The sequence below is a fragment of the Anarrhichthys ocellatus genome, unplaced genomic scaffold (genome assembly GCF_004355925.1).
Source record: "Anarrhichthys ocellatus isolate YVR2014 unplaced genomic scaffold, GSC_Weel_1.0 scaffold13, whole genome shotgun sequence".
NCBI lineage: Eukaryota > Metazoa > Chordata > Actinopteri > Perciformes > Anarhichadidae > Anarrhichthys > Anarrhichthys ocellatus.
The window spans coordinates 3753384-3773998 of NW_022280043.1; the positions used below are offsets into that span (position 1 = coordinate 3753384).

Sequence of the window (20615 nt, forward strand, 5' to 3'; positions counted from 1 at the left end):
ACTTGAAATTTATTTACAGTTTAATTTGTACACCTACTTATCAATTTAATTTCAATGGATGTTGCATTAATATTTACAAACATCACAGGTACTTCGAATGAGAAGTATCAGTGTATAACTTATATTTAGTATGTAACTTAAAAAGCAGATGAATACAGTTTTATTGTGTTTTTAATGTTTTTCTTGCAGAATTATTTAATAATAATCTGCAGTCGTGTTACCATAGTATGTGAGACCACAAATCAAATGTTATAATAACAGCGTGTCAGCAAGTACTAAAATGTACATACATCTTTCTAGATTTATCGATTCATAATACCAAAACCAGTAGAAATAAGAACATTTACATAAATTTTGTATTTAAATGCAATTTGTAGGTACCTGTACTTCAGTATTTCCATTTTCTGTTACTTTATACTTCTAATCACTGCATCAGAGGCAGATATTGTACTTTTTACTCAACTAAATTTCTTTGATAACCAAAAGTACCAGTCACTCTCCAGATTCAGATTAAAAGATATAATAGTCAAATATATCAATAATAAATAAATTGAGCCTGTAGTGACGTGCCCATTAATACACCAATAATCACAAAACAGTAAAAAAGGTAAATTCTACCAAATGAGTACTTTTACTTCTGGTAGTTTAAATATGTTTTGATGCCATTACTTTTGTAATTGTACGTAATATAGGAGAGCTTCTACCACCAGTCTCCAAAAGTCACGGATTGTAGAGAAAAGTGCAGAATGTTCAGTTCGTATTGGAAAAGTTCTTCATGAAATAGTGTTTAAAATGTTAATTTCTACGAATGTTTTTGAATGACAGCGCTTTAATGTTGTGGACAACCTTTTTGAGGCACCTGGGAAGTCACTGTCGCACAATGTGTTGACGAGAAATTTATGCGTCCGAGAAGAAAGTCAGGAACCAACTTTGCAAACTAACGTTAGCAGGTAATTCAAATTAAATAGAAGCTAATGTTAGCTTCAGCTAGAGCAAATACAACACGCATGAAGTATTATATATTGGGACCGCATTGGCTGAGTGTTGCACTGTTCTAGCTAATTGTAGTTTTTGACTAACGTTACGTGAGGAAAGTTGGCTATTTGTCGTTAGCACGGCCAGCTAGTTAAATGCTAACGTTTAGCTAACGTTAGCTGTTAGCAGAAGGACCCACTTGTTGCAACACCACAGTTAAGTTTGACAGGCGAAACGGCGACTTTCTTGTTTCTTTAGACCTGTTTATCTGTAGTCTGGAGCAGAATAACACCAACTATTCTTTTTATTTAACCAGACAATCGCGACCCTTTTGTGATAACATCTGTCACATATTTTATTTCAATTAGCTACAAGTATAGCTGTCGCAGTCCAACTGTGTCAACGTGTCACGATTAAGTTACCGTTAATATGTAACGTTGTTCTGACTCGTGTGTTGCCCCGATAGGTCTCGAGCCTTGTGCTGGCAATGGGGGACATGAAGACCCCTGATTTTGATGATTTGCTGGCAGCTTTTGACATTCCTGACATTGATGCCAAAGAGGCCATTCAATCAAGTCCAGAGGAGGAACGGGATGAGGTGGGGACTAATTCAGATGATGGAGAGAGTGGGTCTCCATGCTTTCCCTGCCCTCCTGCCTCACACAGTGACCTCCCCGTGGTCAGTGTTATTGTGAAGAACACAGTACGATCTGAGTCTTTGGAAGAGGAGGAGAAGTCTCACAGTGATGTCACAGTCACAGTGGGTGACCTCGCCTCACAACTTGGTCCAAAAATGGCTGCTGATGCCCCCGTGGAGCCACAGATTGCCAATGGCTTTGAGGGATCTGTCCCCAGGAACCAGGGACAGTCCAACACAGAGCCATGGCACCCTTGTTCACCATTGGGGTCCACACTGAATGCTACTGAGAGTAAAAGCGTTAAAGGAGCTGAGGTTGGATTGGTCCAACACGCGACTGATGTCATAACCAGTCCGAAGCCCCTCCCCTACCTCCAGTCTTCGACTAGGGCTGGTCCTAACTCCTCAACTCCCCCTTCCCTACACTCAGTCAGTCCTCACCTTACTTGTCACTCACCTGAGAAGGAGGAAACTTGTCTCTTCAGTAATCCATCGTCCTCCCCTTCACCACAAAATGGGAGTATTAAGGCTGTAATTAAACATGTTATGCACTCAGATGACGATGACTCGGAGCCTGACTTAGGAAGTCCGCTGGTGATCCAGGAGAGCCCAGAATCTGTAATATCCTCCCCTCCCAAATTTAAATACAGAGCAAAAATACAGTCTGAACTTCTTGCGTCTCCTGAATCCCATCCCTGTCTTGTCTCTCATCGTCCTCTGCCTTCTCTGGCACCTGCAAAACCTAAACCCAAACTTGAGGAGCAAGGGCAACCTACCACCCTCAGTTGTGCCTCCACAGCTCCTCAACCACAGAGCCTCCAGGACTGCCTCCCCTCTCTCAGCGCGGGCTCTACATCAGTCCAAGAGGAGAAATACCCAGAGCATGTGATTGATGAAAGGGACTCACCTGAGAGCCCACCGCCCAGTGAGACAGGTTTTGTAATCCCCAAGAGATGCAGAAGTCCTGATACGGCCCAAGCAACGGCAAACCACAAGGACTTAGGTCGCGAAGAGGAGCTCATGGAAGGTGAGCCCAAAGAAGAGGACAGGCCAGGTGACCCTGAGGAGCTGAGTGAAAAGGTGGCTGGAGATGGGGAAAATTCAAACGAGGAGAGCTGTGGTGCTGGCACTGAGGATCCTGGGTCTGCTAGCGCTGCAGACACATTTTCATCTCAATTGCGTCCCCTCAAAGTTAAAATCAAAATGCCTACAGGTAGCGTCACAAGGACTGTGACGGGTGTTGCCCCTAAAAAAAGAGCCATTCCCAAGGGGGCGAATAGTTCAAAACCTTCACCAGAACGTCGCAACACAAGATCCAAGAGGGAGTTATCACAGCAATCTCAGTTGCCTGCAATGGTGATGCTCCAGGATGCCTGTGCCGCAACGCTGGAAGGTGCCAGTACGGTCAAAGACAAAACCGCAGTGGACACCAAGTCTAAAGTTTCCCCGACAGCTGTTAGCATCACCAAAACTGCAGCACTGCCCACCATCTCTGTCTCCACTCTGAGAGTCAGTCCGGGTGGGATCAACCCTCGCAGCCTGGGTCATAAAGCTCTGAACAGTGGGATGACACTTCCGTCACCTTTGCTTACGCCTCATGGTAGCAGCAGACCAGCCTCCATAGTTAACAGCACCGGGGCGATCATATCCAAGACTCAGACCAACCTGGTGGAAGCTTTCAACAAGATCCTCAACAACAAGAACCTCCTGCCCAGTTATAAACCAGACCTGAGCTCACCTCTTCCTGCAGAGTGGGGCCTTCCTCTACCTGCACAGGTAAGCTGTCATTGTGAACAGTGCTGAAACAATTATTTATTAGAATATACTGTATGTTCGTTAACTGAATTTTTGGGGATTTTGGACTGTTGGTTTTCATTTATTTAAATAAAAAAAGCAATATAAGGGAAGAGAATGTGTGCAGTATCTGATATTGCATTATGAACAGTGTCGCAGGTAAATTGTTTTCATTGTAACATATAATGTTCCTTGCAGGCAGCGTTCCTCCAACAGAACGAGGCTTCATTGGTCTTAATTTGACATGACGAGCTCACAGCATTGTTTCACGAGGCTCTATTTAATAATAATGTCAATATCTAAGAAGATGAATGTCTGATCCCGTGCAGGGCTACCGCTGTTTGGAGTGCGGCGATGCTTTTGCGTTGAAGCAGAGCTTGGCGCGGCACTACGATCGCCGCTCGCTGAGGATCGAGGTGACCTGTAATCACTGCGCCAAGCGGTTAGCCTTCTACAACAAGTGCAGCCTGCTGTTACACGCCAGAGAACACAAGGAGAGAGGCCTGATCATGCAGTGTTCACACCTGATCATGAAACCTGTTCCGATGGAGCAGATGATTGGCCACCAGGAACCCAAGGCAACTGGTTGGTTAACATCTGTCTCAGCACTGTTGCTTAACTGTTCCTTTTTTGGGATGTTATTCGTATGTGTGGTTATGTCTCTCTTTGTATACTCCTCATTGATTCCTCTCTCCTTCTCTTTTGTCACCCTGTTCAGGACCATCATCGGCCACCCCAGCACCGATGCCAAATCAAGCAGTGTCCAAGAAGAAAGCCGACACAGTGCAGTACATCAGTAATACATGTTCTGAGTGTCAGGCTCAGTTCCACAGCAAAGAAGAAGTGGCCGCGCATTTCCAAGAAATCCAACCAGCACAAACCTCTGTGAGTCCCTTTCAGTGTGAGGACATTTGTTTTTAAATTTGTTTTCCAACGATAGGAGAATTAACTTAATTCCTTTGTTTTTTCTGTTGTTCTCTAGTCATGCACAGAGTGTTCTCCTCCCATGCTTCTGCCCAACAGCTGCAGTGCAGCAGCTCATCAACGCATCCACCAAGGCTGTCCTCCACACGTCTGCCCAGAGTGTGGGGGCACGGCCAAGCAGCCGCTATTTCAAACGCACCTTAACGAGACCTGCTTACACTTTGCACGACGCATTGGATACAGGTGTGATATCGTTGTTGTAGACACAGGAGTTCTGTTTACATGCCCGTGTTTCCCCCTCTTTCCTCTTGCCATTTAACAACTCTTTCTCTCTCTGCAGATGTTCCAGTTGCCTGGTAGTCTTTGGGGGGCTTAACTCGGTGAAGGCTCACATTCAACAGGCTCATTGTGATATGTTCCACAAGTGCCCTAACTGTCCTATGGCTTTTAAATCTGCTCCCAGCATACAGAACCACATCAGTGCCCAACATCCAACGCTCACTGAAGGACAGACCATGTATATATTACAATACACACACACACACACAGATGTGCTTTAACTCATGAAAATAAATGTTTCCTCTCAATTAATTAACACCGTTCTTTATCCTTTTTACAGGTCAATATATAAATGTGTCATGTGTGACACAGTTTTTACAAACAAGTCTCTGCTGCACGTCCACTTTGACACTCATCTAACCAATCAAAAGGTGCATGTGTTTAAATGCCCTGAGTGCACCAAGTTGTTTTCTCAGAGGAATTCCCTTTTGGATCATTTCAAGGTACATGTATGCTTACATTATGTCTAATTTCATTCAGTTAGTGTTAAGACAGCCTTATAATGCCACTTTTTTTTTTTTTTTCTTCTTCTGTTCCTCAGACACATAAGACTCCCTCGTTGAAACAAGAGTTGCCGTCACCTCCAGCTGCTTCCTCTCATTCACGGCCTTCAGTGAAGTTGGAGAGCTCAGATGGAGAGGAGTGGCTGGATGAAGAGAAGGTGAAGACGGAGAGGATGAAGACCCCCTCCGGATGGAAGTGTGCACCTTGCCATGCACGCTACACAGACCGGGAAGACTACATTACCCATATGGCTGAGCAACATAGCAAGGTCTGGAAGTCCGCCATACCCCCTGCTGTCAAAGATGTCTCATTTGACTGAATAGATTTAGTTTTTAGACACAGCTATAAATGAATAGATGTTTTTGTGTTTGTTATGTAGAATCTGAAGAAGTTTCCTTGCAACAAGTGTGAGAGCTCCTTCACCACCACCTCCAGTATGAGACGTCACATCAGAGACAAACACAAAGTCATGAACCGCTTCCGCTGCGAGTGAGTATCTCAAATTCTGCATTCCTTATCCTGATTGTGACACAGTTGAATTTGCTGGCACTTTGTCCAAAAGTTGAAACTATTATCAAGAGCATTTCTGTTTATAACACCAAGGTGGTGACCTCACTGATTTCAGGTCGTGAGTATGAGTAGGATTTGTCAGTTGCTTTTTGTAAACACCACTTTTTAAAGTTGGCCCTTCCTCCCTGGTTTAACAAGGTGTACGGGGCTCGTCAGCGGGTTAAAGCCAACCCTAGATTCACAACACGGGTTATGGAACAGTCGTAATTTAATACTGATGACTCTATATGACCTACATAAGTAAACAAGACCATCGGGCTGTTTATATGTAGCTATTCTTAATGCTGGTCATTGGTGCCACCGGATTCCGTGCAAAATCAGATGAAATCATGTAGGTTCACCAGAAAGTCCTTCAGCTTAGACTCCGGTGGGGCCTGCATGCATAGTGTATATGCGCTTACAAAGACACACATAGAGAAGGGGAGAGAGAGTGAAAGAGAACCTCCTCTATAAGAGCGTCATACTTACCTTTTTTAGTGCATTTTATACGACGTACTAAGACATTTTATGGAATACTCTATGACTTGTTTGTCTTTTTGGCATAATACACTATGATTTCTTAATGGCATTGTTATAGCATACTATACTATGAAAGTTCATGCAATACTCTACTCTTTATTACATATTTTTGCATACTAAACTATGACCGTTTTAAATGGCATTTTTATGAAATGCTACACTATGACATTTAATTGAATACTTTGTTTTGTTTGTTTTGGCATAATGTACTATGATTTGTTTATAGCATTTGTATATGACCTACTATATTACGACATTTTATGCCTTTTTTATGACGGACTAAACTATTTTTTTTTAATTATTCCTTATTCCATCGGCTATTTGTGATTTTAGGGGTAATGCTTGTATAATAATAAATAAAAATGTCAGCCTTACTTTAACTGGGATTCCTGAAATAGGCGATGGTCCAAAAATGATGATTACATCAAACCTTCACTGCAGTTAATAAATCGTGTGTGTGTGTGTGTGTGTGTGTGTGTGTGTGTGTGTGTAGGTTCTGCAGTGAGGGTAAGAAAACATTCAGCAGCAGAGCAATGTTGGAGAAACATGTTCAGCAAAGACACAGCATGGACCCAGGGAGCCAGAACACACCGATAGTAAGCCACTCTTCTCTTTTCCAGAAGTCAAACAGTTAACTATTTTTACTAAGATGTTGTTAACTGCAGCTTGATTTCCTCTGGTCGCAGGGAGGCAGAGATGAGGCCGACAGTTCCTCAGAACAGGACGGTAGTTTGGGGTCTTGCCGGAGACGGAAAGTTGCTGTGAGGATGGAGCAGGAAGAAGAGTCCACTGATGGAGTGAGTCCAGTGAAGAAGTTGCGGACCTACTCCTCTGCCCCCTTCGAGTCTGGGTTCCGCTGCTCCCCCTGTGGCTTCACCACAGAGGACCAGGCATTGTTCCTGGAGCATATCGGCCAGCACCGACGAGGAGGGACAGAGGGCGGCAACGGCGGTCAGCAGTGTCTACAGTGTGGCGCCTGCTTCACATCCACCTCTGCCCTGTCACGCCATCGCTTCATCACCCACAAAGTGAGAGACGCATCCACTGATAACCAGCAATCCATCAGCATGCACCCAGCACCTTCCCCTGGTACCAACAGGAACCACGAGTATAAGAGTTCTCTGGACGGTTCGGCACCAGCATCACCCGCCTCTCAATCCTCCATGGCTCAGGGGAGGGAAGAGGAGGGCACACTGGCCTGCAGGGTGTGTGACAAACAATTCGAAAAGGCAACAGATCTGACTACACACTTCAGAACTCACGGTATGGCTTTTATCAATGCAAGGAACGCCGGCAAAAATCCCTAAATACATGGCTAAGAGCACTGTCTGTTGGTGATGACAGAATATTTACACGTGCCTTTATATACTGTCGACTTGTTATCAAAGAGTGGGTTAGCAGTCTTTTGCAAGAATTAAACCAAAGAGAGGTGATATAACAGAGTTCCCATGTGAATAGATTGTTTTACAATCGGATGTGATTTTTACTGGTGAGGATGAGATTAACCTTTTACTTGACACTCAGGATCTGATGCTACATTTCTGTGGTCAGTAGTGATGACTAACAGGATTAGAGCTGCTTCTTTGTCGGTGAACAGCTAGTCTGACTAGTCGCTGTGAGCCTACTGTGATGATGATGGATGTTTCATTAAATGTTGATAGTCAGTGATGGAATGTGTCTGTTTTGATTTCTATATTTTCATCTTACTGAGAAGTATGAACAGCAACCCAGGTATTTTTCTGCAAAGTCCTTTTTATTATTTTTTATTACATATTCTTAAATAAGCATTGCAGCAGTTTAGAATGTTAACTCGGTTACCTTTTAAATATGTATACTTTTTTTATTGCCATTTTCAGAAACGTACAATAACAATGTATATTGATTGCCACCTCCAAAAGCAATCATTGACTTCTATACAAATGTGAAATTTGGTCCTAAAAAGACTAATTTTGGACCCACTTCATTTGTCTAACTGAGATTGCTGAAACTAAATTTCTGAATATATTTCTTCACAGAATGATCCCAGAATTTACCCCCATAGTTCATCATATTGTGAAGGAATGTCTTCACTGCCAGAATTACAGTGACCAATAACAATTAAATTTTCAACTTTGCTTTGGGCAATGGTCAGCAAAAACCTGAAGTGTAAACAATTTGTTGTTAATGGAGAAAACTGAATGAATGTTAATGTATGAACATTAGATTAAGTGAGTTATTCCTTCTCTGTGATGCGTTTTCTAAATGTTTTATGAGACAAAAGATCAGTATGTATGCGATAATGTCTGTTCCTTGTGCTTTTCTGATGTTTTGAAGAACATGTTGAACTCTGTACTTTAAATTAGTTTTCATGCTTTGCACTGTTAAAAATCTGATGTTGCAGCATAGCTCAGTGACTGTCAGCAGGTTGTTCTTGATGTGTAAACTTAGCTTCCATATCAACACAGAAAGAAATCCGTTTAATTTCAGAACTGTTAAACTAAATTGTTGCTTGATACAAAGAGATCTGAGAGGATATGTTAATAGAGGGATGTGTTTTGATTCAGTGGCACTTTTTTTCTTGCTGTTCATGTCCACAGGATCAATTGACTGAGCCTATGCATCCCCGTCTGAGTTTTAGTTTTTAAGAACTTTTGTCATCAGTGACCTGTTTGTGCTCACTTTCTCAGGAGGTTATCCAATGCTTGAACACTCGTTGTTCTATTTAACTTTTCTGTTCTTGCATTGAAAAGACGATTTATATCCAAAGTTTTAAAAAAAAATAAAAAATAATAAAAAACTGGCACATTGTCTTATTTTAACTTGTTTTTGTCTTCAAATACCATTTAAACAGTAACTGAGTACGTATATATCAATATTCTTTATTGAGTTGAATCACTTTTCATTTTGTCAGTGCAGTGTCAAATAAAGACAAACAAATATTCCTCTTCATTGTAGTGACAGAGTATTTAAAAGCAATAATAGCGATTCCTTACACAGATGAACAGGTCATATGATTATGCACTTAATGTTTAGAATAGGCACACTTCTATGCTCACACAAGTTATCTCAGACTTGGCTTATCTATGAAAAACATGTCTTCATCACAAATAACAAACTTGAAGAGTTAAATGTCACAAGTGCACCTAATGTTAATAAGGCCGGGTGTGTGGTTAGCTTAAAGCCCCTCTAGGTTTTGCAGTTGGATGTGGTGGCTTTCTGTTCTCACAGCAGCAGGAAACCCATGAAGAGTAACAGAAAGGGCTTGATGAGAGCTGAGATCCCCTCAATATTCAGCGATGGAGTACCTGCACGAGAGCGATATGAAGACTGAATGCAAAGAATTTCTCACTGAGCCTTGAAAGTCCATGAAAACCTATTTTCTTACTATGAAGGATGGGGTCTTACATAAACACACTATTTTCTACCACTGAATGAATTTACAGCAGCGGACATGTATGTTGTTACCTGAGTGGCCAGATTGCCGTGTTTGGTCAGGTGACCCGGTCAAAGCACTTTCAAGTGCGGTCAGCTGCTCATCACTCAGCGAAGCTCGCTGTTCACTGGTTACCATTGCAGCGTTGTCGGGTCCAAGAGCTTTCAACTGAGTAACTGAGAGTGCCTGAGGGGGGAAACGGAACCAAAATCACTTTAATAGCATAGAAATACAATCCTATTAAGATTACTGGATACGAGCAAGATTTCTTTTTCTTTACTAAACAACGCACCCCGTTTTTTAAAGTTGAATATTTTGTATTAAAAATTATATACAGATTTATTTTTAAAGTTGTAGTAAAAGGGCAGACTATATTATGTCTTTAGAGTCATAAGATGTCATAGCATGTAAAAAAATAGTATATTTATGTCGGAAAAAAAATAGTCATTGTAGGCCTATAGTTTAATTCATAATAAAGTATATTTAATGAAAGTCATAAAAAATGTATGTCGAAAAAAGTAGTGTCATAGTGTAATATGACAAAAAAAAGTCATACAAAAAGTCATACAAAAAAGTAATGGTATAGTAAGTCAGAAAAAAGTCATAGTATAGTATGTTGGAAAAAGTCATGAACAAGTCATAGTAATGAATCTAGGAAAAAGCAATTGGATGACTGGATAGTCAAGAAAAAGTCAGAGGATAGTATATATAAATCATAGTCATAAATAGTCATACAAATTAAAAAATTAAAAAGACTATTGTTAAGTCCAAATATCTCTACTTAAGTATAGTACTTGATAAAATGTACTTAACTAGATTTGGCTCCAAGCTGAAAGACGATAGAAATCAATAACAAAAGTTTGAGAAAGTTACTTACAGCCCAGTGTAGTATGTGCTGGATGCAGAACTTGCTGATAAATGAGAAGACAGCCGGGTCTAAAGAAGCCAACTCAGCTGAATCCAACCCAGCTGAGGGAGACGGAAACAGCTTGTCAGTATATTTGTTAAAAGCTGCTCGGCACAGAACGAGAACGAAAACTAGTTTCTGCACCAGCCAACAATTTACAGTACTTCCGGAGAATAATACACTTGGGTTATGTGTGCAAAGAACACAGAGTAGAGGTGATTGTCTAACCAATGATGTTGCCCAGCTCAGACACTTGTGCTTCAGTCCAGGTGTTGGGTTTTCCAAATGCAGACACAGCAAGATTTTTCAACTGTTGTGCAAACTTGTAGGAGCATTGAACACCATCCATTGAGCCCACAGCGTCCCTGTGACACACACAGACACATCATGACATAGTACAAATATTTGATTCTTCTCTAAAGAATGCATACTTTGTGAACTTAACAAAAAGCTTGAAAGAAATTTCATTTTTGATTGTGAAACCATATTTGGTTCAAAACTATTTAAGCTTCCAGAATTCTTTTGGTAAATAGTCTACAAATTGGACGTTAAGACCAGAGATTAAAACATATGGTGGAGGTACATGAGAGAAATACAGAGTTTGTACAATATAATATTTTTGTATCTCTCTCTTGACTGATCTAAATTTACTAGTAGTGAGTTCTGTATGGTGCACAAACTTGAAGGCGGCCACGTTGAGCTGTCCGAACTCGCTGGAGTTTAGGCCACAGATGAACTGGCTCAGTGCTACCATGTCTGCAGCATCCAGCTGCTGCACTCTCAGGTTGCTATATGAAGTAACACCCTTCCACACCGCCTCCATCTATTGAGACAGGTTATCTTGATTAGTGAACATCATGGTAATCAGTATACGAGTAGTAGCAAGCCCCCAGGAAGAGCACCAGGGTTTGAAGCAAATGTGTACATAGTGGCAAAATGGTGGAATTACAACTTCTGGGTCCCAAAAATACTTTTTCCAATAGACTTATATATTTGGAAAGAGATGGATGTAAATCAACGGATATTTTCAACTTTCAACTTTCCAGTACGAACACTTGAATAGCCCTTATTTGAATCATAAGGTCCTAAAAGTTGTATAATGCACTAACAGCCAAATCCAGAATTATTTTTCTCCCTCGATTTATGTGACTGAGCCTGTGAACAAGGTTTGACCGGGAGCTGGGAGGCGGACTTAAAGGAAACGCTGGTGTGTATGCTCTACGGGGCCCATAGATGTGGAAGAAGGCTGAAAATCGCTGAGAGATCCTGGATCCAACGCTGTTTCCTGTTTTCTTCATACATTCACGAGTAGCAGTCATGAACATATGAAGCTGGTTTCATTCTTCACCTGTGGATCCTTCCAGCCACATTTGGCAATTTCCTCCAGAGTGTCGAGTGAGAAGGGGAGCTTCTCCAGGTCTGCATTGGAGAAGCCCCGAGTTATGCATCTCATCTGTATCACCTCACTCTCAGTCATCTGTGACACTGGGCCCAATACCTGCAGAAACACACAGAAACAATCAAGTGAATCAAGCTTTTAATCAGAAAATGATTGTGATGAACACAAAATGCTGGGTGTCTATATCAATACATGCAATGACAGCATAAAAAAGGTTGTTGATTCACATTTTGAATAAGTTTTGAACTTGAATTTATATTCATTATATTCTTCATGCACTTTCAGTTTCGATGATTAAACACATTATTTTTTAGATATTAGGAGGGAGGGTGTGGGAGACATTTTTTTCAAAATTTTGTTAAAAAGTTAAGGTTCAGCTGCCCTCCAAAATAGTGTTCCTACAGTCCCTCATTGTGGTGACCTCACTGCCAACCTCCACAATCAAACCAAAAGAATGAAAACCCCATGAAATGTTAGAACAAGAAAAAATTATAAATTGACTTTCTCCCTATATCAATGCACCAGAGGAGTCCTCTGTTCACTGAATGAACAGAACCAGGATCGGTGCCTCTATTGTACCTCAATTGCTTTTTTACTGAGCACGGCCAGTTGCTCTGCCCCCCAGTTGGAGACAGCCCCAAGTGTTTCTAAAGTAGCGAGGAAGGTTGTGTCTGACATCTGACTAAGCTGTGCAGGATTCCAGTAGACGTTGTCGATTCCAAGTTCTTCAATCAACGCCACAGTGACTTCTTCATCATCATTTCTGGTGGCTGAGAGGGACAAGAGAGAAACACATAGCAGGTGAGAAATAGAAAAGTACAGTGGAGCAATGCATCACCATTTTTTTGCGCGGTATCACTAAGTCTCTTTTTACATGCTGCATTTGATGTGGTGGTGGTGAGATCGAATATTTTTTTTCCCAGGGCTTTTGAGGGGCGCATGCCCGACTTCAGGAAATAGAGAACGTCCTTCATCCAGGGCTGACACAGACAGAGAGGGAAACAATAAAGAAAACGGTATTATAAGAAATATATGCACAAATTATTGCGACTAGAAGAGTGCGGAGCTGAACTCCCTCTTGGTTTTGAGTGATGTATTGATAAAAATGTGGAACATTATGTGCTGCATCAGTGGTCAGATGACATGTGATGGTTAAGACAAAAGATACACACCTTATAGGGCAGAGCAGATGTGGCATTGTCATCCAAAAGGAGGAGAGGACCCAGTGTTTCCATAGTCTCAGCTGTCCAATTAGATGGATCCCTGCAAAAGATTTAAAAAAAATGCATGACTCTTGCTTTCTCTGCAGCTACTCAGGCATCCACAGGGAAACTGTCCTACCCAAAAGTCTGCACGACCAGCTGAATTATATCTGCCCTGTGTCGCTGAGGAATGTGCTGGCAGGAAGCCATTTCCTGGAGGCTGAAGTTGAGGACATCTGGGGCCATTTGGAGCAGTTGGAAAGGCTGAAGCTCACATAAAAGAGGTCCAAGCTTGGACACAGTCTCATTTGTCAGTCCAGATAGGTCTGGCCCCTGCAAATACATAGTGAATATCTTAGGTTGATGTTCACACGATAGACTCAAAATGTTACAATAATAGGTGTGGAGCAGTTGACAATTTAAAGGAAAAAGTGAATAATGAATAATTCTAAATTGAACACCTATGAAACATTTTGGACCAATGTGTTGGACATCAAAACACCAAATGAGGAAATATATTTTGGCAGAGTTCAGGAAACTTGGACCATCTACGCCAAGGAGCATTTTTGCCGCTCTAATAGCTCTTGATGATTCAGCACCTTGATGAGATAGTTGTTAGCTTTTTCCTTTAACTTATCACCCGTCTGTATCCTTGCGTGTACTTCGGCCAGGCAAAGCAGAGCTCTCTTAGTGAGTGCGGGGCGAGAAGGGGAACGATGAGGCAATGAACTCAGGTTGGCCTCTTCTATCTTCTCGAGTAAGACGGGACACACAGAGTCAGGCAAATCCCCCACCTTCCTAGGCCTGGGATAGTGTAAATGACATAGAAAGCTGTTACATTTTGGTATGGATTTTAAGATAAAGTGTGTTAGAGAAACTACTTTCTTTACGGCAGGTGAAGAAGTAAGTATGTGGGAATGTTGTTCATCTCCTCCAGAGTGACGTTTTTGAAATAGCCAACTCTCTCTTTCTCCTTAGTTGCAAAAAGCTTTCTGGCCGCCCATCCTACCTGAAAAGGTATATTTGTTGTCAATTGGTATACTCTAAAAATAATTAATCTACATATGTGTGTACATACTTTATGTGTGAGTAAATACATACCTGCGCATTGGAGAGCCAGTGCGGAGTCTCTGTTATGGCCTGAGCCATGTCTTGCATATCATTGTCCGCTACATCGTCTATCATCTCAGCGGTTACTCCCTGAAAGACTGAATGTAGCTTCCTGCCTCGGCCAATAATGTTTAGTATGTAAGCATGATAGGCAAATGGCAAAAATGTACAAACTAACAAGAGCATGCAAATAACTGAAACAATACATATGCCTGCATTAAACAGGAATTTGGTAAAGCTAACGAGGTTTTTTCTACTACATGTCAGAAGTGATGATTTAAGTCAAGTGTCATTGTTTTCTCAACATGGAGACACTGTTTTTTTCAGTGTTAATCTTTTATATAATAATTTCATATATGATAATCAAAGATGTTTTAGAGGATTGACAATGTTACTTGCTCAGTTGATGACCAATGTTCAATGTTATAGACATACTAAAGATCATCATTTGCTTTGATGATCTTGAAAATGACCACGAATTTGAATTAACACCTCTTGCCAGTCACAACAGAAACAATTTAGCCGTATTATTGTAAGGCTTTTGTATTGCATTGTATTGATTGGAAGTTCTGCTTTTTGTTCACTGCTGTATCTTACCAATGAAACTTCTTTCCATCGCGCATCATGTTTTTTGCAAAGTGAGCTGCCTATAAGTCGGACAGATTGCACCAATTTTTAGTATATACAACTCATTACTTAACTAACAATTAACAGATACATTCTGAAAGTAACTGTAATCGACATTGGTTTACAGTGAATGTTTTAAGAACAACAATAATAAGACAGATAATTCAAAATATGTTGAAAATGTGTAATGAAATGTGTTAATAGGTCATTGCTGTTGACAGAGGAGGTATTCAGGGGCATTACCTGTGGCTGAGACCAAGTTTCAGACACCACTTGGTCCAAAGAGATGTTTGCTTTGTCCAGTTTGTTTAGAGAAAGCCTCTGAAGCAAACGGCCGGACAACTTCCGCATCATCTCTGAGGGAACCATTTGTCCAAGCGGCTACAGGGAGATATTCAATTATTTTCTAAAATTATGGTCACAATGTTTCTAAATTAAATCACATATATGAACAAAATCACTGTTTATTTGAGAATGAGAGTTGGATTTTCATATAAATCTGTAGGCATCAGAGTCATAGCTGGTGGTAATAAATAAAGTTCACTTGTAATTCCTGCTGCTCTCTCCTTACTCACCCCCTGCAGCATAGCCATCAGCTGCCCCTTTGTCATCTGCATGCACATGTTGCTCAGGCCCTCTTTATCAAGCAGTATGTTCTTGATGTTTTTGAGCACACTGCTTGGCAAACCACCTGCAACTGACTGAAGGTAGTGAGGAAGTGAGCGCATAAGAGCGCCAGACTTCCAGCAGTCATGCAAGCTCCTGTTATTGCAAAGCAATTTCTTGGACAGGGTGCGCTGCTGGCCCCGTGTCCATTGGACGGTGGATCCCACATTTTTGAGTAATTCTTTGAGTGGTTCGTCAGGAATCTCAGACAGCTGTTTGGGAGACAGCAAGGCAACACTTATGCCCAGCTTGCCAAGTGCTTCAGTGCTGTTTGTATTTGACATCACAGACTTGACAAGAGTCATCTTCAGCTTTAGTCAGTAGAGGGTAAGAAGACAAAAGAGAAAGAAAATGTTACTTCTGTTCTGGCCGAGGGGGCCATGGGTTGAAGTTTGGGTAAGTTTAAGCAAGTAATTGCTACCTGTTTGATCTTGGGGTTGCTGAAGTCATCGCAGCTGTTAAGCTCTGAGAGGAGTTTCCTGCTGATGTCAGGAGTCAAGTCTGGAGCAGCGGAAAAATGACAGGCCAGTATGCCGAGCCTGACGAGGAAGTGGATAAGTAGTAATTATTTAAACCTTGAAATTGAATCAGCTCTCTATAATGTTGAGTACATTCACTTATATACAGAATTATCATAATACTAATGTCCCATTCTCTGTCATATAATGAGTGACTGTATGTATGTATAATGATTTCTCTCTTAGCTGTTAAGACCTTTCCTCCTTAAAAAAACCCCTAAAGCTCCCACATTCAGGGTAAACAGTGAGTGGAAGGTTTCATCTGTCCTCTTCAGTTTTACCAAGAAATGACATGACATGGGAAAGACAGAAAAACCCGAACATATCTAGAAAACAAGTTATGATATAGATCTAGATTCGGATACAGAGTCTTTATGTTTTAAGTTTGTCATTAGTTTTTAACTGTAAAGCACATTCATGCATAAATACTTGTCCACATTCTCAGCAAACTCCTTCTTTCCACGGAAGCACTCTTGAAATTTTTGGAGAAACTTCATGCCCAGGCTTGGATTGATCTTAGAGGTCATATTCATAGCGGATGTGAACTGGGCTGAGCGGAAAAATTCACACAGCTAGAGGAGAAAATGAAGGAAACAAAGCAACAGAGCTACGAATTAAAATCCTGTCCTTTGCTGCTGGTTGCATTGGCTCTTCACCCTTCTCTGCAGACCATCTAACCTGTTCTTTGGGAGAAGTATCAACGTCTTTTGTTGCTAAACAGGAGATGTAAGGTCCCATCATGGTCAACGCCTCCAAGTTCAGCCATTCCAGTAAAGGTTTGCATCTCTTCATCAGCACTACAGAGTAAATGAGGCTGTTACAAGTCACATTCATACTTAACAGAAAAGTGACAACAGGAAAGAGGCAGGAAACAAGGCGTCACACCAACCCATTCAGGATTTATGGCCGGGTAAGATTTGGTTGTTTGCTGTACTGATGAGTGTTTATTGTCACCAGTGCTGGAGACTATCCCCTTCCTGTAGCACTTGATATTATCTTTGATTTGCATGATTCCCTAGATCTAATATGTCCCATCTAAACAAATACATTTGCAAGCATACTTACTGTGTCTAAGAAACGCACACAAAAGATGCAGCGTTTCTGTGACACAAACAATCCCCCATTGTCCTTTGTCCTTGCTCTTATCACAGATTTTCTCCTGCTTGATTTTTTCAAAAGGTTTTTTAATGACACAATTGTCCACTTGCTTTGTAGGATTTACATACGAGAGGCTCGTCTACCTCCCGCTTTTCCAGTCTCTGTTATTTTTCATCTTTTTTCTGTTTCACATAGGAGTATGAATTAATCATATTTTCTCATGAATAGTTAATGATAAATATATCAGAATGTTTGACTTGACTTTATCGTAGAGAATGGTTTCTGATGGTCTTAACTAATTTCTTACTTGATCTTGGGTCAGATGGTGGCCTCATTGTACAGTTGAAGTACTTCTGTGTGATCTGTTCTTTCACCCATCTTACCACCCGAGTCCTTTGGTCTTTAGACATGGCATCATACACCTCCATCAGCACCTTCATCCTGGAACCAACGACCAATTTTACAATTTTAGGAAAAGCTGCTGAGAGACAGCGGAGGAAGTAATTACATAATGGCACACTCACATTTTTTTCAGGTTTTGGCGTCTTCCTACGTCAGTGGGAAGGTTAAAAGGCATATTCCGCAGCGCAGGTTTGGCAGCCGAGAGCAGTGTGTCATACTCGTCTGAAGTCATGTTGTTTTCACTCCGTGAGGTCAAAGTCGCCCAGCACAGAGGAGCCACAAATGCTTGCATGTAACATGCAGATGCCACCTGAGTGAGTGAGAGAGATGTCAGGAATCAATAGAGGGCCAGAAAGCTGCATTAGCTAATGGATTATGTTTTATTTTCTCAAGATCTTGGCATTAGTGTGGTCTGGAGTACTGACAGAGGAGTTCCTCATCAGCTTGAGCATGGTTGGAAGATTCTTGAAATTCCACATCTTGGTTGTCTAAACGAGATAGAGAAAAAATAGACAACTAATGTCTTCTGGCTAAGAGGTGCAGTTAAACAAATAATAAATAAAATGACCCATAAACCAGTAAGATAACAATTGGAATGCTCCGAAAATAACCAATAATCAATAATTATTGACAGTGGTTTAAGTGCTTGAGTGTGTGTGTGTGTGTGTGTGTGCGTGTATTCGCACCAGTTCTTCGTCGGTAGAAACAGAATGCAGGACATTGAGAAAAGTAGGTAGGAGGGTGCCAGATTGCTCAGAGTTTATGTCTGTCATAGGCAAGTCACTGAAAGAGGATTGAAAGTGGAAACAGTTTTTTGGTCAGTAGAAATGGTTTTAAATATTAAGTGTTGCATTTTAATTTTCTGATTAATTTTAGTCTTTAATCATCCATTTTCACTTTTCTTAGCAGCCCTCTCCTTCCTACACTTTGGTCAGGAGCCAATACATGTATATTCATAAAAAGGCACCTAAACATTTGAACATCTGACATTTTCTGCCTCTTTGGGAAATCAACCAGACAGAACAGGGACCCGCACACAGACACAGAATTACTTGTTATTGAAGACAGTTTTCAGCTGCATTATCTCAGGCGCGGGGTATCCTGTAACAGAGAAACCCTCCATATTTATATGTTGCACAGTTAAACAACATCAGGACTGGTCTGATTATTTGCCATGTATTATTGTGTCTTGCATTATGAATCTCTCTCTCAGAGGAAGAGAAAGAGAGAGAGAGAGAGAGAGAGAGAGAGAGAGAGAGAGAGAGAGAGAGAGAGAAAGTTCCCTCACCCTTAGTCTGGCACTTCCTCATCTGATGAAAAAAAGACAGACATCAGGGTCATCGTTAAGGTATGATATGTAATTGTTTAACTTACTCTCTGTGAATGGTTAGAAAAACTTATTGAACTGAAAAAACATGTGAACAAGACTTAACTACAGTACTTTTGGGGTTTTCTATATACTTTATATACAGTATATGAACAAAAAAAAGTTTCATAGACTGATGGTAGATGCTGACAAGAAGCTGTGATCTTTAAAAAAACAATTAAAATGAAAGGCACAAAGTGTTCATGGACCTGAAAAGCCTGTGCAACAAGTAGGCCATACAGTTGTAAAACTAGAATGTGTGTGTGTGTGTGTATGTGTGTGTGCATGTTTTTTTTCCTATAAACTCATCACTGTTCTGCAAAACTTCAAGCACTACACAATCTCAATGTGATGATGAATTATTATTATTCTAAAAATCTCTTCTCTTTGACAATGAAAGCTTTACTTGACAATAAGAATCCCCTTCAAAGCTAATATTCAAGAAATGACATACCAGTTTTTTGGCCATGTCTCTGAAGTCACGTTTATTTTTTGGCATCCCATCTGGTGGTATAGCTTAATGAATAATTATGAAAAGACACACATTAACAACATGCATACATTTGGGCTTGCATTTCTTAAGACCATCAATGTAATGGTGTTGTTGCTTACCCAAGGCTGCACAGGCCACAATGAGGAGAAAGAAAAATGTTCCTCCTTTCGGGGCCATGGTGAAAAGACCTGCCTGCCTGTCTGTTGAACACGAGGACAGAATTCAAAGAAGTTATTCATATCAACACATATTACCAGTCATTTTGACTTTTGTATTCTTTGCATTATGTAACAATGTATTTCTTTCCATAACAGAAACTTATTCAGTTTTGTTATTCAGTCTCTAGTTGTTATGGAACCTGTCTCCATGCAAACCACCTCCAGTTTTATGACAAGCTTCCTCCTCTGAGGATTTGTGATCTAGTTACCACCCTTGTAACCCATCTTACAGGAGACTCCACGGACTTTGGAGGATAACATGCTGTGAAAAACATGTTTGGAAAAGTACATGATGTGCTTGCCTGCTTCTGGCCTCTTCTGCCATCACTTTTGCATAAACACAAACTTTGAATTCAACATGGTCTCTCACATAGTGGAGCAAACATTTGCATGTTGCTTCTTTGCTTTCAATTAGTTTGCTCTCCATTGATTTGACTTCTCATTTAAAAATACGTGATTACCAAAAAGGGTAGAGTAAAAATAAAAATTGATACGGTTTTAGTGCCTATTGTTTTATGTGCTGGGTATATAATCACATATATCAAGAATTAAAAAAAATTAAATAAAACACAAAAACACATTTATACCTATACGTTTAAGCAAAATAATGGCTTCAACATAATTACATACCGGAAACTATCAACGCATCACAAAGACTGAAAAGGGAAACAAAGAACGTATTGATTTATGTACAAATTACTTTTTACTTACATAATCTGCGTCCGCTACCAGGTAGAATCTTAAAACAATGCAATTTAAAAACAGAAAAGTAAAGATGTGCGTGTTGTTCCTCTGCCTCTCTCACTGTGAGTAGGCTGGGTGGTAACCTGTTCTCCTGAATACCTGAAGTAGGTGCATCTTATTTAATGATTTCTGTGGGTGTGTGTGTGAGAGAGAGAGAGAGAGAGAGAGAGAGAGAGAGAGAGAGAGAGAGA

The 20615-nt window shown here is 40.7% G+C and overlaps 2 protein-coding genes across 2 annotated transcripts; one reads left to right on the forward strand and one right to left on the reverse strand.

The window, feature by feature from the left end:
* The first annotated feature begins 846 nt into the window (after positions 1–846).
* On the forward strand, positions 847–9047 carry znf687a (zinc finger protein 687a). The gene is made up of 11 exons (XM_031853324.1): positions 847–950; positions 1442–3388; positions 3736–3991; positions 4125–4291; positions 4389–4573; positions 4671–4847; positions 4950–5112; positions 5211–5441; positions 5553–5662; positions 6756–6858; positions 6949–9047. The coding sequence occupies exons 2-11, from the start codon at positions 1463–1465 to the stop codon at positions 7567–7569; spliced, it is 3939 nt and encodes a 1312-aa protein (XP_031709184.1). The 5' UTR covers positions 847–950; positions 1442–1462; the 3' UTR covers positions 7570–9047.
* A 398-nt stretch (positions 9048–9445) lies between these two features.
* otoa (otoancorin) lies at positions 9446–20531 on the reverse strand. Its single transcript, XM_031853064.1, has 26 exons — positions 20392–20531; positions 19582–19662; positions 19424–19485; positions 18892–18913; positions 18656–18704; positions 18290–18386; positions 18029–18091; positions 17726–17913; positions 17509–17642; positions 16782–16900; positions 16533–16675; positions 16007–16124; positions 15495–15896; positions 15163–15300; positions 14073–14191; positions 13845–13986; positions 13322–13515; positions 13153–13243; positions 12855–12960; positions 12560–12750; positions 11930–12079; positions 11262–11404; positions 10810–10946; positions 10552–10643; positions 9707–9860; positions 9446–9546 (listed from the first exon to the last, which is right to left on the reverse strand). Exons 2-26 carry the CDS (start codon positions 19637–19639, stop codon positions 9464–9466), a joined length of 3195 nt encoding a protein of 1064 aa, XP_031708924.1. The 5' UTR covers positions 19640–19662; positions 20392–20531; the 3' UTR covers positions 9446–9463.
* Positions 20532–20615: the final 84 nt, after the last annotated feature.

Excerpts from the sequence above, each read along its gene's own strand:
- znf687a (XM_031853324.1), top strand. The coding sequence starts at position 1,463 with ATGGGGGACATGAAGACCCCTGATTTTGATGATTTGCTGGCAGCTTTT. Across the intron at positions 3,389-3,735 it reads GCCTTCCTCTACCTGCACAG|GGCTACCGCTGTTTGGAGTG; the intron begins GTAAGCTGTCAT and ends GATCCCGTGCAG. Across the intron at positions 5,663-6,755 it reads ATGAACCGCTTCCGCTGCGA|GTTCTGCAGTGAGGGTAAGA; the intron begins GTGAGTATCTCA and ends GTGTGTGTGTAG.
- otoa (XM_031853064.1), bottom strand. The coding sequence starts at position 19,639 with ATGGCCCCGAAAGGAGGAACATTTTTCTTTCTCCTCATTGTGGCCTGT. Across the intron at positions 18,705-18,891 it reads GAGGAAGTGCCAGACTAAGG|GATACCCCGCGCCTGAGATA; the intron begins GTGAGGGAACTT and ends TCTCTGTTACAG. Across the intron at positions 12,751-12,854 it reads CACCACATCAAATGCAGCAT|CCACCAGAAATGATGATGAA; the intron begins GTAAAAAGAGAC and ends TGTCCCTCTCAG.